General features: G+C 38.7%; 1 protein-coding gene across 1 annotated transcript in view; it reads left to right on the top strand.

The window, feature by feature from the left end:
• Positions 1-19,086, top strand: part of LOC129261871 (adhesion G-protein coupled receptor V1-like) — a 114,024-nt gene that overhangs the window by 66,002 nt on the left and 28,936 nt on the right. Inside the window, exons 56-74 of the mRNA XM_064099714.1 lie at positions 1,323-1,499; positions 3,876-4,058; positions 4,949-5,005; positions 5,602-5,724; positions 6,624-6,770; positions 7,495-7,615; positions 7,987-8,110; positions 8,886-9,024; positions 9,380-9,574; positions 10,093-10,328; positions 10,873-11,012; positions 11,688-12,121; positions 13,625-13,870; positions 14,275-14,424; positions 14,944-15,170; positions 15,904-16,060; positions 17,249-17,311; positions 18,003-18,105; positions 18,512-18,625. Of these exons, the coding sequence (XP_063955784.1) occupies positions 1,323-1,499; positions 3,876-4,058; positions 4,949-5,005; positions 5,602-5,724; positions 6,624-6,770; positions 7,495-7,615; positions 7,987-8,110; positions 8,886-9,024; positions 9,380-9,574; positions 10,093-10,328; positions 10,873-11,012; positions 11,688-12,121; positions 13,625-13,870; positions 14,275-14,424; positions 14,944-15,170; positions 15,904-16,060; positions 17,249-17,311; positions 18,003-18,105; positions 18,512-18,625 (3,136 nt within the window). The remainder of the gene's footprint in view (positions 1-1,322; positions 1,500-3,875; positions 4,059-4,948; positions 5,006-5,601; positions 5,725-6,623; positions 6,771-7,494; positions 7,616-7,986; positions 8,111-8,885; positions 9,025-9,379; positions 9,575-10,092; positions 10,329-10,872; positions 11,013-11,687; positions 12,122-13,624; positions 13,871-14,274; positions 14,425-14,943; positions 15,171-15,903; positions 16,061-17,248; positions 17,312-18,002; positions 18,106-18,511; positions 18,626-19,086) is intronic.

Genomic DNA, 19,086 nt, shown 5'->3' with positions numbered 1-19,086 from the left:
CAAGTATTAGTGAACATCCTGCTCGAGTTTCAGGTCACGTGACCAAGGTCAAAGGTCATTTAGGGTCAATGAACTTTGGTCAAGTTGGGGGTATTTGTTGAATTACTATCATAACTTTGAAAATATATGGATCTAGTCCATGAAACTTAGACATAAGGTTAATCAAGTATTAGTGAACATCCTGCTTGAGTTTCAGGTCACATGACCAAGGTCAAAGGTCATTTAGGGTCAATGAACTTTGGCCGTGTTGGGGGTATTTGTTGAATTACCATCATAACTTTGAAAGTTTATGGATCTAGTTCATAAAACTTGGACATAAGAGTAATCAAGTATCACTGAATATCCTGTGCGAGTTTCAGGTCACATGACCATGGTCAATGGTCATTTAAGGTCAATGAACTTTGGCCGTGTTGGGGGTATTTGTTAAATTACCATCCTAACTCTGAAAGTTTATGGATCTAGTTCATGAAACTTGGACATTAGGTTAATCAAGTACCACTGAATATCCTGTGCGAGTTTCAGGTCACATGACCATGGTCAATGGTCATTTAAGGTCAATGAACTTTGGCCGTGTTGGGGGTATTTGTTAAATTACCATCCTAACTCTGAAAGTTTATGGATCTAGTTCATAAAACTTGGACATAAGAGTAATCAAGTATCACTGAACATCCTGTACGAGTTTCAGGTCACATGACCATGGTCAAAGGTCATTAAAGGTCAATGAATTTTGGCCATGTTGGGGGTATTTTTTGAATTACATGTACCATCCTAACTCTGAAAGTTTATGGATCTAGTTCATAAAACTTGGGATATAAGAGTAATCAAGCATCACTGAACATCCCCTGTGAGTTTCAGGTCACAAAACCAAGTCAAAGGTCAGTTAAGGTCAATAAACTTAGGCCATGTTGGGGTAATTGTTGAAGTGCCATCATAACTTTGAAAGTTTATGGATAGAGTGAATGAAATGTGGACATGGGTGTAGTTGACAGTCTTAAGTCTCCGTTCAAATGTCATTTATGGTCAATGAACGTGGTATTATGTCATTATATGAATGATGTTTTTGTGAATGATTATTTTATAGTAGTTTTCAAAGTTAGCACTGCTGCTATATTAAATTGCGTAATGCAGGCGAGACTGCCAGAGGCGTTCCACTTGTTAGTGATTATATCTTGTCAGAGAATGTTAGCCCGTACCATGGCTATCAAATTTCTCTCACACACAGGCAGGGAAAAAATTGCATGGGGGCTGGGGGCGATGTAGCAGTAAGCTGTGAAAAGTAGCCCCCTAAAAAAAAAATATATATTTTTTTTGCCTACACACAGGACACCGATGCTGAAGGTCCAGAGACGTTCTTTGTCAACCTGACATCCGTGGAGCTTGTGTCGGGTCAACCGGTCAGTGGAGCGCAGCCTAGTATCAAGAATGGACAGAACGTTGCAGAGGTGACCATCAGACAGAATGACAATGCTAATGGTATTCTCCAGCTGAACGTTACTAAGGTAGGTGTACCCTCTTGCCAAAAGTTTGACCCTTGATTAGATGTTTCGTCATGTTACAAAGGTGCTTCAGTGCTCTTCTGGGGTCTTTTGTGATATATTTATATTATATTGGATGGCTCAGAATGCAATACCAGAAATATTCCAAGAGTTTGGGCAAATATTCCACGAATCGTAGATGAGTGGAATAATGGCCCTAACGAGTGGAATATTTCTGGTATTCCATGAAATAAAGCCATCCAATATACATGTAATTATTATCATCTATCCCACCCCTAGCAATTAAAAAGAGGGAGAAATTCATTTCACATCACTTATCACATAATGGCATCATCACTTCATAAGATCAAATTTGGTCGTTGACATGCGACTTGCATGTAGTTCATTATGACGTCATTGAGTGTCGCTCTCATGCTGCGCATCAAATTGATTTCATTGTTGTACATGTTGTATATTTCACGCATTCGTGCATACGCTCTATTTGTACAGGAGCCTATGGGATATTCTTCGGATTTCGGTCCTTTTAGGGATACGCTCTTATACTGTACAGGCAATTGATGCAGACTGAAGCTAAAGCTCTCTACATGTATATAGATGATAATGCATGTTATTTGAGTGGATAAGGATTGACAAGATCATGTAGACAAGATTTGACCAAGCATTGCAGGGGGCCCGTTTCATAAAGCTGATCGTAAGTTAAAGGAGAATGAAACCCTTGAAACCAGCTGAATCCATATCAAAGAGAAAAATCAAAGAAACATATTGTTGACATGACGAAAGAGCTCCGTTTGATAACACTATACCCCTCTTCTCCAAGTACGAAAACCCTACTGCCCCAGGCATGCAATGTAAGTATCAAAACACCTGTTTCTTGACCTCGGTCCGAAGATAACACAACAGCCCGAGTGCGGTCCGGGAAAACATCTCGCCATTTTTTATTCACTTACTTTCCTTATTTCGAGGTTGATTTTCTTTGTTCGAAATTGAAAATGGGCTAGCATTGAATTTCTGAATACAATATGCCTTTGAAAACGTGATTAAATATCGAATACAATAATTTAATTCCGAAGGTCCTTCTACAGGCAGAGAAGACTTACGTAATAGCACAGCTGTTGTTTATCATTTCGTCCTTGGCTCAACGCTCATAATCTGGCCTGTGGGGATTACCTGGCCAAGCGGGGTTGATCAGGCGGGTGTTTCATAAAGCTGTTCGTAAGTTAAGAGCGACTGGTGATCATGTCTTGCGGTAAATGGTACAATTGGCGATGATCACCAGTCGTTGTTAAAGTCGCTCTTAACTTACGAACAGCTTTATGAAACGACCCCCAGGGCTTGGAAATGATGTTTTAGATTTTCAAACGCAAAATGGGGTGAAATACCGCAGTTTGCAATCCGAATTGTGGTCCGTTCCCAAACGGGGGTAAGACGTAATGGAAAGTTTGAGGCGGATCGAATGAATAATAAGAAAGTTATGAGCATTTGAATATTGAGATCACTAATGCCATGTAGATCCTCCCATTGGCAATGCGACCAAGATCTGTGATGTCACACACGTACAACTCCCTCATTACTTTAGTACTTATTTCACTTATATTCTCACTTATATAGAGTCTATCACAAGATGAGGTGTTCTCTTTATGAGAGGACAAGTACAGAGGTTTCACAACATTATATCACTGATGAATCATTTCTCATATGATTAGAATGAGCAAAAAGAGATGTTTTGGGGTATATTTTCAGTGTCCAAAAGGGGAGAGTTGTTCATCTGTGACATCATAGATCTTGGTCGCATTGCCAATGGGAGGATCTCCATAGCATTAGTGATCTCGACATTCAAACGCTCATAACTCTTCTATTGCTAGTCCTATTTTACTCAAACTTTTGTTGATCTTATTCTTTGATTTTTCTGCTTTCACAAAAGCTAACTTGCTCCAAGAGTTTCATTCTCCTTTAAAAGTGACTTTAAGAACGACTGGTGATCCGTGGTAAAATTATATTTGATGATGTTCATTGGTGATTATTTAGAGTGTAAAAAAGCTTTATGAAACACCCACCAGGTACTGCTCACAGTATCCTCATGCAAATTAAACCTGTTATTTAGGGCTTGATGTATAATACAGTTGTAATTATATTTGACCTTAAATCCCATGAAATATATGGTGAATTCTGATATTTCTTCCCCAGACATACTTGTAGTGTATTTCTGAGGCCAGATAAAACATGTACTTGAATATTTTCTGTATTTTCTCTTCACTCCGAAATGTGTTTTGTGTTAAAACAATTGGGAATTTATGGGGAATAGTTTGTAACTTACATGGTTGCATAAAGTCACTCATTAAATGATAAAATATGGATGCATTGTTCTCATCTCATATCCAGAATGCCGATGGTGATGTGGAGGTCTACGAAGGATCCGGCACCAGTGGTATCCTCAACCTCCCGGTGCTGCGTACGGCCGGTGCGATCGGCACCGTGGGCGTGAGCTGGCTCGCTACCACTGTCAGTGCCTCCACCGCTGACTTCAACCCTCTCTCTGGTAATGTCACTCTCGTAAACGGCCAGGTAAGACACACTCTAGGAAACACGGAACATTTCATCAAATGCAAAGTCAATGATTTTTCAATGACTGTTATAAGCTACTGAAATCTTTGCATCTGATTGGATCAGAGCAAATTGGTCAGTGAACTCATTGAAAAGATGGCTCATGAAACATGCCCATGTTGGGTCATGTTCAGTTGTTATACAATGTAAACATGTTTGCTTCTTGATTTTTTCCGTAAATTCAATCAATTGTTTTGTCTTTGATTTTGGATGAAATCTTTCTATGAAAGAGAGAAAAAAAATGATGCTATAGACATAGCTCTTATGAGTAGTCTAATTTTCAGGCATCATGAAAAAATTTATCTGGCATATACTCCAGAATACATATATGTTCTTTGATATAGTGCGTCACAAAGTGATATGTGACATCTAAATTGCCGTAAAAACAAGTTTACTCACTGAATTTGGAAACTGAATTTGGAGTATGTGTAAATCTGCCTGATCCTTCTGACAATCTCGACATATTCATTGGCATGCATTTCGGTGTCACCATTGGTGCAAAATTTTCATAAATACATACGTGTAAGTGCATAGACATATTTTTTTTACCTTAATATGTCAATACAATTATCAAAAATGTGTTTTCATGTCTTAAAATTGTGTTTTATTTTTCCAAAATAACAAAGATACAAAGAATTAGACACAAAAGCAACATAAATTTATCAAGATGTATCACACTGAAAATTTTATACATTCTATCTCAAAAGGATGCAGTGATTACTGTAGAGGCCTCATGGTACGCCATGCATTCTTTTGTGGGCATGTGTTGATTCTGAAAAGGACCACCAAAACTTGACACTTTGAGGCAGCAATTTAAAATATTGTATTGTATTTGGTTTCATTTTCTGCAGAGAGCTGCCACCATTCCGATCAACATTGTTGATGATCGTATCTATGAGGATGATGAGGTGGGTATTACAATAGGAATTTCATGCTTGTTATTTACATTTACTAGGTAGGATGTAAGATAGGTATAAGAGAATATCTATCCTGAGAAAAGTATGAGCAGATTGTGATCATGGTGGTAGTGAAGATGATGGTGACGGTGGTATTCAAGGTGATGATGATGGTGATGATGACGGCAACATTGATGATGGTGGTGATTATGATGATGATGATGATGATGATGTGATGATGATGATGATGATGATGATGATGATGTGGTGGTGGTGGTGGTGATGATGATGATGATGATGATGATGACGATGACGACGATGATGACAATGATGACAATGATGACGGTGATGACGGTGATGATGATGACGATGATGGTGGTGATTATGATGATGATGATAGAGATGATGATGATGATGATGTTGATGATGGTGATGATGATTATGATGATGATGTGATGATAATGGATGTGGTTGTGATAGTGATGATGATGAGGATGTTGATGAAGATGATGCTAGTATTTTTGATAATGACAATGATGATGGCGTTTGTATTGAGTTACATTGTTTAAAGTAACCCTACAATTCATTTGATTATTTCCACCGAACAGAGATTCACAGTATCCCTTCACAGCCCAGCTGGGGGCGCTGTTCTGGGTAGCGAGACGTCCGTCATCGTCAAAATTCTCAAGAACGACTCTCCTAAGGGTCTGTTTGGATTTGCTTTTACACAGGTACAGTAATTAAAGAAATTAATCACAGTTTAAGTCTTTACAATTTTAGTTGCTTAGAGAAATATACATGATATAAATAAACACTGTTTGCATATTGTTTGCTGGGTCATTGTGATATATTTTGTGTTAAGTGAATCAAATAGACATGCAAATTACGCATTTGTATCTTGTCTCGAAAATGCCTCATCCATGTAAGAACAATACTGACTGGCCTTGAGGGTACATGTAACATTAAATAAGTGTCAGCAACAGAATCTTGGTTGCGCAGGATAGTGTCTCTGAGTCTGGTATTATTGTGATTTTCATCGTTGAGAGATCTAAAGACCCTGTGTACTATCTGGAATGAAAGTTTGTTGCACTGTGTACCATCCTATCCATATTTGACAGTATTCTTAGGCCCGTATTCTGAAGTCAGGTTTAACTTGGACTACGGTCTAACTCTGTGCTAAAATTATGGGAAGCCAAAAACTTAATAGTTCTGCCTGTATTGTATATGTCTTATATCTACTATTTTGTTTCCCTTTGCTTTCATAATGAAGAAAATATTTCAGTTATCATTCTGAGACAGTTATACATGTAAATGATATGAATGTCATAAGAGTTAATAGATTTAACATGTACTACATGTAATAGAGATTTGTGGCCCAATATGCTCTCCATAGTTAAACCACAACTTTAAACCAGGGTTTAATTTAAACCCGAGTTCAGAATACGGGCCTTAATGTCTAAACCTTTTTCTTGTTGTGGGAGAGTGTCTCTGAGTCTGGTGGTCCTGTGACTTTCACTGTAGATAAAATCCAAGACACTGTGTACTATCTGGGATTAAAGTTTGTTGCACTGTGTACCATCCTTTCCATATTTGACAGTATTCTTTATGTCTAAACTTGTTCTTGTTGCAGGAGAGTGTCTCTGAGTCTGGCGGTCCTGTGACTTTCACCGTAGAGAGAACCCAGGGCACCCAAGGGAACATTGATGTGAGATGGGAGGTAGAAGCAGCAGGAAGAATGGACCTTACCCCATCGTCTGGATCACTCTTCTTTCAACAGGTAACGATCTTACATGTACATCGAATATGAGCATTTTAAGTCTGATAACTTGTTACAAGTTCTATATTTTGAAAGCAATGTGAGTATGTACGTGTAGCCCTTTTTTGCATGTGTAGCTTGGCATTTTTTAAATTTCATTTTTTACTCTTGATATGCGATGATTATCGTGAAAGTTTGTATTACCTGTTTACTACTGAGAAATGGAATAGTATACCCCAATTTTTCTCAATTTTTACTTCACTTTATGGACTAATGATAATAATAATAATTGGCTTTTATATGTATGACTGCTCAAAGCGCTTCACAATTATTACCCGGTCACTGGGTCCATAGCTTTTTAGCAGCCTGTTAGGCGCACACTTGCTAAACCAACCACAATGACGGTTGTTTCCTACCGGTACCCAATTAGCACCTGGGTGAGACTACTCAACCTATGATATTTTCATTTTCAATTTAGTTTTACGATTTATGAGAATAAGGAATGAGTGTTGCCAATATGAGAAGTGAAAAAAAAAATGTTCCCTGATCTATCAAATGAGTTTCATGAAAAGTCTTGTCCATGATTTCAACCGACAGTCTTGCTCTTAGCCAATAAGATGCGCAGAATTCAGCAGCTTATAATATAAACCCTTTTATCAATCATTACCAAGACCTCTTTGTGCAATGATACAGTTTCCATTATTGTTTCATATCATTACATGGATTTGTTTTTTTTTATCTCCAGGGTGATGCGAGGAAGTCCATCATACTAGAAGCAATCCAAGACAATATACTGGAAGGAGAAGAACGTTTTACTCTTTCCCTCATCTCGGCTACCGTCGATGCCGAGATCTCCCCTGTATATGGTAAGTCCATTCATGGGAGCCAAGTCAATAAGCAATAAGTCATGCAAGTCAATAATGGGAGTATGTCGTTCATACACAAATGAGGACCTTTTTTTTATGCATGTCAAATTTTACGTTAACAAAATGATCTTCAATTTTTGGTAAAAAAACTTTTTTCTTTGCTTGTCAAATTTCCGGGAAAATGTGCCCCCTGGAAAATCCTGGATCCGCCCCTGCTATATGCCATACACTAGGACATAGAAGTATACACTGTAGCTCTCAAAGTCGCAAATTTCTTTTAAACTTTAAAATTATATTTGATGTAATTCCAGTGGACACATTTTATTGTGCAATATATTTAAACAAATCATGTTGTCTTCTTGATAATGCAGGGACAGCTTCTGTGGTAATTCTTGCCAATCCGGATTCAGCCGGTATGGTCAGCATCTTACCTGACTCCAGGAATATCTTGATTAGCGAACCCATGCAGGGATACAACGGGCAGGCCATCATACAGTGAGTCAATCAGTCATACTTGATTATCCTTTCTTTTATACTTAAACTGTTTTTGCTCACCATGAGCTTGGCATTTACTCTTGCTCCTTATTTTATGATAAGGATATTGAGATGAGAGTGAGCACTTTTTGCTCACTAAGAGCTCGGCATTTGCTCTTGCTCCTCATTTTATGATAAGGATATTAAGATGAGAGTGAGAACTAAATATTTTGTTTTAGCTTTGGGAGTGTTTCATGAAAGGAATGTTTTATCCGACAAGTTCCATTTTATCTGACAGTTACCATAGTAAAAGTGCTTCTCAGCCAATCAAAATCAAGGAGAGATGTCAGATCTGACAACTTGTCGGACAAAAATGCTGATGAAACGCTCCCCTGGACTTATCTGGGCCCCGTCTTAAAAAGAGTTGCGATTGATCTGATCGATCTCAACTATGGAATGCCAGCAAAGTCAACATCTAAAATGCATGATAGTTCAAAATGTTTTCTACATGTAGATATGATGTATATTCATAAATTCATTATTGTCTTGATAATTTGGTGTGTTTGCCTTTGTTTACAAAGGAAATTTTGCTAATTTCCTGTAGAAAAAAATATATGACACTGATGGATTTCCATAGAGTTCAATTGATTGAATCAAACGTAACTCTTTGTAAGACGGGGCCCAGGTCTGACAACTTGTCGGACAAAAATGTTGATGAAATGCTCCCCTAGACTTCATGCCTAAACGAGAATACCAATCCTTATGATTCCATTATCTTTAATACATTAACTGTCAGGTTGACTCGCGGTGCAGGAATCTTTGGTGAGGTGAGTGTCAACTGGCAGATCTCTCCGACTGGTGATAATGCCTTCCTTGAAACCTCCGGACAGATTGTTTTCAGAGACAGGCAACAGAATGCTACTATCACTGTACAGGTAAGGTCCCTATTCGAGTTTTGGCTAAAACCTTAAGTTTGTGATTGATTTGAAATGTAAAAAGTCAATTGCTTGGGACACATTGTTTTCACATGTAACTTGTAATTTTTCTTGAGGGTATGGAGAGAGTTATCCTTTGTGTAAGATTTTATTGAAAAGATTTTGTTCCTAGGCACAAAAGGAATGTGAAAGCTCAGATACTTTGCCTTTCTAAAAAATAAACTTTGATACCGCAAAATCGTAAAAATAGCCTTAAAAGGGACATACTGAAGCTTTTCGACATGCACTCATTGGAGTAAGATCGCATGAATGAACTTTCTAATTTTTACGCCGTCATACTTCCTATTACATCTAGACCCAGGACGACTCTATCCCAGAGTTGAGGACCACCTACACGTTAGTCCTGGCCTCGGTCACAGGAGGTGCCTCCATTGACTCCACCTCCGGTGGTAACCAGGCAACCATCGTCATGGTAGCCAGTGACAACCCCTTTGGTGTTTTTGAGTTTGACCTGCCCTCCGAGGTCACCATCAGTGAGGAACAGAATTTGGTAAGATTAAGTTTGCAAGGATGGTTAACTGTCACTTACTAGACAAATAAACCTTCTTTGTGTAAAACCTATCTGGTCTCATCCTATGTAATGTAATCCTACTATATTTTTTATCCAATAGACCAGTTTGTAGTTCCATTTCAATCCAGTTTGATGTATGATCTAGTCCTTGGAAAATTGTTAATGTAATGCGAATAGAAGGCAAAGAGACAAAGAAGATTTGAAGCAAATGATCGATGAAAAGTCTTTTTCGAGGGTTTAAGGGAGCTAACCTCTTTGTCATCATGAGTTTTGGATCTTGAGCTAATGTTTGTAAGGGCATTGTATGGGGTAGATATGAAGTTTGTCTTCTGAAAAGGATGAGATAGAAAGAGAGATGAAAAACTAAATAACAAAGAAATTAGTGAATGAGGACAAGAGAGAAATATCTCTACGGATGTTTGAATAGACACAAGGCTTCTTTGTTATCAATTTTAGATAACTCCCTTTTATAACCCCTCCTCATCATCTTAAACCAGGTATCCATACCCATCGTGCGAAATGCAGGCATCTTTGGCTCTGTCCAAGTCTCCTACACCACTACCCCTTACACCGCCCAGGAGGGGGTGGACTTTGCACCCTCGACCGGAGCCTTGACCTTCTCAGAGGGGGTTGACAGCCTGGACGTCACCATTGCAATACTTGACGATGATATTCCGGAAGGACCAGAGGCGTTCTGGCTCAACATCACTGACGTTCGTCTCCTTACACCAACGTAAGTCGCTGACTTTGCATTTTTCTATTCTTACCAAGTGTACTGCTGTCTTGAAATATGCTTGTTGGAAGATATAGTTCATGAAACCAAGACTCTGCAGTAGAAAAAGAAAGTTTTATTTGGCTTAGATATCTTTATCTGCTTGTAATCAGTGTGTGTTGCTTGAATGTGAATTTGATAGGAAAATATCATCGTAGATTAATTGCATTATTTTCTGAAGTTAATGATGAACATGTTATTCAGTGTAATTATAATCGAATGACCAATAATATAATTTATCATAATGAAAGTTAAGTTTTGTATTGTAGGATTTCATACATGACACATTTGTGATTTCTATGGTAACATACATGTAGTTGATTAGCTTGTACGTTGAAAATGATTTTGAGAGAGGAAAGTCCTAAAAGGCCATGCTTAAAGATTCACAACATTTCATAATACGGACCTATGACTCAACTGTCTCTTATGGGGTACCTTAGACCACTCAATAAGGACACCTTGTGTATTTTTTTGTAAATATTTTAGTTCTGTTTTATCCTTTCAGAAATGTTGATTATACACCGGTCAATGGCTTCCAGCCTGACATGCAGCCATCGCTTGGTTCCCTGTCTGTAAAGACTATTCTTATTGGTGCTAATGATAATGCAGAAGGGATCATCGACTTTAGCAAGTCTCTGTACGAAGGTGAGATGAGACAGTTTCCTCATCCTCTCCCTCCTTCTCTTCCTCCTCTTATTCTTCTATTTATCCATTCTCTTCCTTCCTCCTCCATTCTACACTCTACTTTTTCCTCTCTTTTCTCTCTGTCTTCTCCCATCTCTTCTTTCTCTTTGTCCTTCTCCTGCCCCTCATCTCTTTTCTCCCAATTCCTTCACTTCTCCCCTCCCCCACCAAGATGCGTAAAGATGCTAGAATATTTACAACAATCCATTCCTGCCAAATGCACATTGTATTGGAAGTAATACGAGTGAAGAATTCTATCTTGATTTTGCCTATAAGCTACTGTACTTCCTGAATCCTTAACTGCTGTGGTTCAATCAATCTACCCCTTTACACAGGATAGCTTTGAAGCTGCTGAAAGGGATTACTCTTCAAGGTTTAAGGATCTTCAGGACTCTGTATACATGAATTTTCTTGAAACCACACCTGGGTGGTGTTTCATAAGCTGTTCATAAAGTTAGGCACAACTTTACGCACGACTGGAACCTGTTCTTAGGCACTAAGTCAGTTACACAGGGGTATCACATAGCACAAGAAATGGTCACCAGTCTCGTGTAAAGTCATTCGTAACTTACGAACAGCTTTATGAAACAAGCCCCAGATGTATAAACTATTAATACCCTTTGTTTTGTGTTACAGTCCAAGAGGACGTAGGTACAGCCATGATTCCTGTAATCCGCAGTGCTGGTAACTTTGGTCTGATCAGCGTGTCCTTCGAGGTAGAGCCCCTGGATGCCACACCTGGGGGTGTCGATTTCCTCCTGACCAGCGGCAAGATCACCCTGTCCGACGGGCAATCCGAAGCCTTCATCCCTGTCACCATCATCGACGACACCCTCAAGGAGTTCTCCGAGTCTTTCAACATCCGGCTGACGGGAACGGAAGGGGGCGCCCTCCTCGGGGGTAACCTCACGGCGACGGTGGTGATATCGAAGAGCGATGGCCCTGATGGTCTGATCGGCTTCACCTTGTCCAACCTGGACAGGGTGATTGCTAATCCTCCTAATGACAGGGATTTGACCTTCACCATAGAACTCTCTGGAGGGCTGGATCAGTATTTGGTCGGAACGGAGGTAAGATGCTGTTTTTAGAAATAGAAGTTTGTGAAAGGCTCTTCCAATCGAAGCTTATTCTGTGAACATCTACTCAGCAGGATGAGATAGTCGTTATGCAACTATTGGGGAATTGCAAGAAACTTGCAATCAATTTGCAATTAAATTTTTAGTCCAAAAATCAATCTTAAATATGGCAATTAATTATTATTATTTATTTGACCAAATCATGATACAATCATAAATGACTTTTATACATACATGTAGTAAAAACAAACAATACAGAATCGAGCAGTGCTACTTGCTGGTCACATTTGCACTTGATTGCTAGTCTTCTTGCATCAAGTAGTATAAATCAATTTCCTCTGGTTACAACTGATAATTTGATTGTTATTTTGCTTCAGAAATTTGTAATTGATTGCAAAAATGTCCCTGCAGCACCACCTTAGATCACTGTATTTATGACATTAACCCTTATTAAACTGGGGGGGGGGTCAATTTGACCCCCCCTCAACAAATTTTGTCACTACGCCGTCGCGCCAATTTTTTTTACCGCATCGCTCACTGACTTTTTACTTTCAAGTCTTGCGCATCTTTTGAGACCAAATTTGCGACGCCCGGGTACGTGGTTCCGAAATTACGCAACATTTTGTAAGTGCATGTCAGATCCGAAATTGCTCAAAGTCAATGCAAATTGTGTTTTTCAACCAAAAATCATAAATGTATGATTATTTTCACTTTTGTTGGTTTTAAAGGATTTATTTTATGCTATTTATGATCGCAAAAGGGTCCCTGACAAAGTTCATCGGAAAAAACAATAAAAAACAAAGGTTTGAAAAAACAAAGAAATACATAAGAATTTAAAAAACAAAATACATAAGAAATTAATCATATTTTTGCAATTTTTTGTAGATATTTGTTGGAAATGTAATAATTGATACTCCCACCAAAAATTAGCATTCTTCTAGTTATATAAATTGAGTTAAAGGCAAAAACATACACAAAAACCCAAATTTAGGGCAAATTTCATACGCTTATTTGCATAATTAATGAATAAAAAAATATAAACAATTAATATTTTGAAAATTTTTCTATACAGTCTTGTAGTTTACATCCGGCTCTACGCTCGTGCAAATTTTCGCGGCGATTGCGCAATCAGCGGCCAAGGGGGGGGGGTCAATTTGACCCCCCCCCCCAGTATATACTGGTCCGAAATAGCCCAGTTAAGATAGGGTTAAAGGCCATGGTCATCAGATCCTGGTATTCCTGCACACAATGTATGCACTTTCCCCACTCCCTGGGGAGCTTTAAAAAAAGAGTTCCGAGACTCGATTGCTAGGCATGCGACATAGACTTTCGCATCCTACCGGGTACCCATTCAACACCTTGGTGGAGAGTGGCAAAGTGTCGATTGACGCCTTGCCAAAGGACGCTAGGTTGTGATGGGATTCGAACACACGATTCACTGATTGCAAGGCATATATATTTATATAATCCATATATTCCTTATTGTCATGTTGGCAGGTTCGCTGGAGGATACTTGGTCCCAACACAGACTCCATCCTTCAAACGACCGATGATATCTCCACCCCAGGCGGCTTCCTCCAGGGGTCAGTGACCTTTGGCCCAGGTCAAAGAGGGGCAAGGACCTTTGACCTTCAGGTCAAGTCATATGTAGGACCTGAAGTGGAAGAGGTGTTTTTAGTAGAGATATACCAGCTTGTCAGTACAGGAGAGATTGACAATGGACGAAGGCAGGCTATGCTTACTGTAAGTCTTTCATTTATTTTTTTTCATTTCAAGAGGTACAGTGTAGTTTGTTAAGCCTTTTGTATGCATCAATACATGTATGTGCTCAAACCACCTGTAAAGGCAGCATTTTACACAATTTACCAATATTAATTCACTTTTGAGAGAAGATTAACGGCGGGACAGAGCAGATGAAGTCTGCAGACAAGTCAACATGGAAAGCAGAGAGGTTCCAGTGGTTGTTGTGGCTCATAGTTATATAAGTACATTATCTGCAGGCTCAATGTGGTCCTGTTAACACACTAACTTTATTTGTCCGGGGTGAGAACTAAAAAGTCTAATGTAATTCAATTATTTGGCATGTGGTATCATGTAATAACAGGCAGTGGTACTGACTCATTTAGAATCAATTTTAACATACATAGGTTTTGAAGCATGGAGACCCTAATGGAATAGTTCAGTTCACCGCAGAATCTGTGCAGCCTCGATACTTTGATGAGCCGTCCGATGGCAGCCCGTCTCAGAAGGTTGCCTTTCCACTCAGCAGACGAGAGGGACTGATAGGAGACATACGGGTGAGATTGGATGATAAGGATGGGGGTGATGATGATGGTAGTGATCGTGGTGGTGGTGGTTGTGATGATGATGTGATGATGGTGATGATGATGATGGTATTGGTGATGGTTTTGGTGATGATGATGATGATGATGATGATGACGATGATGATGATGATAATGATAATGGTGGTGGTGGTGGCGGTGGTGGAGGTGGTGATGGTGATGGTAATGATGATGATGATGGTGGTGATGAGAATAATGGTGGTGGTGGTGATGATGGTGACGATGATGATAATTATGATGATAGTAATGGTGGTGGTGGTTGGGATGGTGAAAGCGTTGATGATAATGATGTGGAGGAGGAGGAATAGTAGAAGAATTGTGTTGATTAAAATGATGAGTTTACTGATGATGATGATGATGAGGGTAGCCCTCCTCAGAAGGTGGCTTTCCCACTCAGCAGGCATGAGGGAATGATTGGAGGTACAGGTGAGAATTAAAGATATAATAATTTCCTTCTATTTCCATACTATACAGGTTTACTGGAATGTAAGGGATTCCTTGGGCAGACCCATGCCATCTGACATATCACCTACCAACGGCACTGTTGAGTTCCCTGAGAGCATTGCTACCGCATCCATCCTTCTTGAGGTACTCCCTGATGCCCTACCGGAGCTTGAAGAGGGGTTCACTGTTACCCTTGTTTCTGCCGATGGGGGTGCAGAGATTGACCCTGTCCTCCATACGTCTGAGTTTTATGTCAAGTGAGAAAAAATATGTCTTTTTATTTGACATTTTCTATGTATTTCTTTGTATTTTTATTTCTTTTCTTTCTTTCTTTCTTTTTTCAATTGAAATCATGGTTGGTGCGTCATGGTCTAGTGGTTCCGACTCTCGCCTTTGAAACAGAGGGTCATGGGTTCTAATCCTAGCCATGGCGTGTTTTTCTTCAGCAAGAAATTTATCCACACTGTGCTGCACTCGACCCAGGTGAGGTGAATGGGTACCCGACAGGAGTAATTCCTTGCATGCACTGAGCGCCGGTGATGGTAGCTCGAGCAAAAGCCGGGGTAATAATAGCAGCGTTTTGTATCCTCAGGCAAAAAGCGCTTCATAAATCCAGCTATTATTATTATCATTTGGATCATTATCATCTTGAAATTAATCAATTTTAATCAGTAAAAAGTAAAAATAACGATACATCCGGGAATTTTGCTAGAAACAGAATTTGCATTGGATTTGTGGTAGGAAATTTCAGTCTTTAAGCGATTTTTGGCCAGGCACAAATTCACAACATGTTGCATGATTTTGAAGTCGCATACCTGAGCGTCACAAATTTGGGTCTCCACGGTTATTGGGAGCACATTTTTACTGCAAGTTGAATGCTGCATGTGATTAAAGAGTCTTGGAATTTTATGTTTTTTGGAACCGGGAAGGCGGGGGATTGTTCATATTTCACAGATCTCACTTACATTGATTTTCTGTCTTGTTTTCTAGTGCTAATGATGATCCTCATGGTATCTTCAGTGTGAATGATGATAGGCAGACCATCGTCTTGGCTCGTAACAACAGACGTCGTCTTCAACTCACCGTTGACAGGTCAGCTGGTACAGTTGGAGCCGTTCAGATTGGTTACCAACTCCAGTATAATGATGTGAGTGTGAATGGGCCAAGCCACTCTTTTTCCTATGTTTTCCCTTTCATTTTTCCCTTGTTTCATTTCATGGGCTAGAAAGTGCATATTTATTTATCCTTTTCCCTTTTTTCTTCCCCCACCTCCCTCTGTAAGTCTCATTTGGAGAAACTGAAGGCTATGAAATAATTAAATCAAATTAGGTAAAGATAAAAATGTGAAAGGGGTTTGAAAGTGTGGGAGAGGGGATTAAAGAGAAGAATGTACAGTATGTAATGTATGTAACATGTGAGCAAGGATTATGATTAGTGGTGAAAGTAGTTTGTTAGAGAGATGTTTTGAATTGCAGACATTACTAGGAGACAGAGATAGAGACGAGACCAGGAAAGGGGTAAAGAGAGAATTAGAGATTTGGGGAAGGGGTATGGATGAGGATGGATATTGGAAAGGGGGGGGGGAATATTTGCTTACAAACATTTATTCCATTAAAAAATATTGTTTTTGATATCTGGCTACCATTTTTCCCCATTCATACTTCTCTTCATAAACTGCCCAAGTCATGATCATTTTGAAGCATTTGCATATTTTATAAGAACTAAAAAAAACAGCGATGAACTATTTCAGAAAGGCCCCAATTATATGGGGTTAGAAGTACATATTTTATGGAATAGCCCATGAGTTGATGGCAAGTATGTCATGTATGTAATACATGTGAATGAATCATTTGAAATTTTAGTGTCCATACATCATTATAACAAAAATAATTGATCAGAATCAGAACATTCTTTTTGGTGTTTGGCGATCTGAAAGATTTTTTAATACTTTAACAACCAGGAATGGGGGACATTGAACACTCCTTTTGTATCTCATTATATGCCTGGGGGCCGTTTCATAAAGCTGTTTGTAAGTTAAGAGTGACTTTAAGAACGACTGGTGATCCTTTCTATGGTAAATGATATTCACCATTAAATATTCATTGGTGATTATTCAGCGTGTAAGAAAGGATCACCAGTTCTTAAAGTTGCTCTTAACTTACAAACAGCTTTATGAAACACCCAGCAGTTTTGTAATTGCATTTTCAATCATAATTCATGTTGCTGTTTAAATTTGAAAGTCAACATTGAACACACTTTAAGTGCCCATACATGATTGTTGTATCGAAATGATCTCTCAAAATATTCTTCTCGAATTATGATTATCTTATTAAAGGGTGTGACTGGCGCATATGTGCCGAGCAGTGGATCTGTGCTTTGTGAAGATGGCCAAACTCAGGTAAGTTCCTCTACATCTAGGAAATTACAGCTTGTCAGAAATGATATCTTAAGGTATTCAAACAGTTACTGCTTAATTTATCAGACATTTTGAACATTCAGTGAGATACTTAATGCATTTTTGTTTTTTATACAATTTTTTTATAGTAGTAGTGATATTGTGCTTCTTATGAGTACAGTGTACGTGACATGATGTCCTGTATTTACTTGAGGTATTAAGGTAAATACAGAGTTACATTTAGATAGCACCTTGCAGCCATGTTGTCATCTGTATGCAAGTGATTGCTCATGTGCGGTAAATAATGCATCACTGCATCCAGTGGCGGACTGTGACCGGAGGAGACAAAGCATTGGAGGGGCACAGCATTGTTCACAAACAATACAGTGCCCCTCCAATCATTGTCTCCTCCGGGTCACAGTTCGCCACTGACTGCATCGGTCAGCTCATGCCCAGGGGACATAAGTACGATAACGCATATTCCTCAATGAGATTACATGTATGTGTTAGATATAATTTGCATATTGGAATGTTGGCGTGACCGTAAATCACACTTACATGTAACTCTGTGAACCCCCCCCCCCCCCCTGTGAGAAACAAGTACAGCAATGTCAATCTTTGTCTACGAAATGAAAACGATGAAGATTTTATTGGATTTGATATAAATCTCTCGCTTTTTCCTGTATCATTTCAGTGCGAGGAGCAAGTAGCCCTTCTAAACAATGATGTGTTCTTAGCCCAAGGTTCGACCTTCACACTCAATATCACCTCAGTCACGTACATGGGAACAGATGCACGTGAGTCTTATCGTTATAGAATAATTATTTCACATCTCTTTGCTGAAAAGAAAGATATAATGGATTATATCTTTCAATTGTATGAATGTATGTTCTTTCAACTTGAATGTATTTTGAATTATTAATATTTTGTGAAATACAATATGAAAGTTGTTTAGAGAGAAAATTTGAGCATGAATGGTGATTGGTGGCATCTTTAGCTATCAAGCATTACTTGAATAAACTATTTAATCAAATTAGTTTTAAAATGTAACTGTTCACTCAATTATAAATGGGAAAATACATGTAGAACTTAAGCTATAAATTTTTTTTTACAACTTACATGAATATTTATCGTAAAGGAATGTTTGCTTGACGTAGCTTTACATGTATTAACTGTGATTTCTCAAATCCTTTGCTTTGTTAGCTGTCATACCACCATCGATAGATCCAAGCAGTGATAGCGCTACCATTGTTGTACCAGAGGAAGTTGCCAATTCACAGGTTGGATTCAGCGAGACAGGGATCGTGGTTGATGATGGTAAGAATATAGAGAAATTATATGTTTGTTTAACCCAAGTGGTCAGTTCTCACAAATATTCTTTTGTGATAGCTTGTGATTAAAGCTTCATGATGTTTTAATATTTCAATATCTTAGGTGTAGTGATTTGAAATATTATTGTTAGAGGACTTAGTTAGATGAATGTGATGGTGATTATGATGATAATAATTATGATGGTGGTGATGATGAATATGATAGTGATGATGATGGTAATGCTGGTGGTGGTGGTAGTGATGATGATGAAGTATGATAATAATGGTGATGATTTAAATAATAATTGTGGCGTTGATGGCAATGTTAGTTATTCTAATTCTAGAAATGCAGTCATCATGGTTCATAGTAAATGGTATTTTAACCTGCAAAATGGATATTCACTTTATCCACTATTACATATTGATAATGCTTATACTTGTAGACATTTTACCAGCAAATGTGACTTG

Source organism: Lytechinus pictus, chromosome 5, assembly GCF_037042905.1.
Source record: "Lytechinus pictus isolate F3 Inbred chromosome 5, Lp3.0, whole genome shotgun sequence".
NCBI lineage: Eukaryota > Metazoa > Echinodermata > Echinoidea > Temnopleuroida > Toxopneustidae > Lytechinus > Lytechinus pictus.
This window is presented reverse-complemented; position numbering and strand designations above follow the sequence as displayed.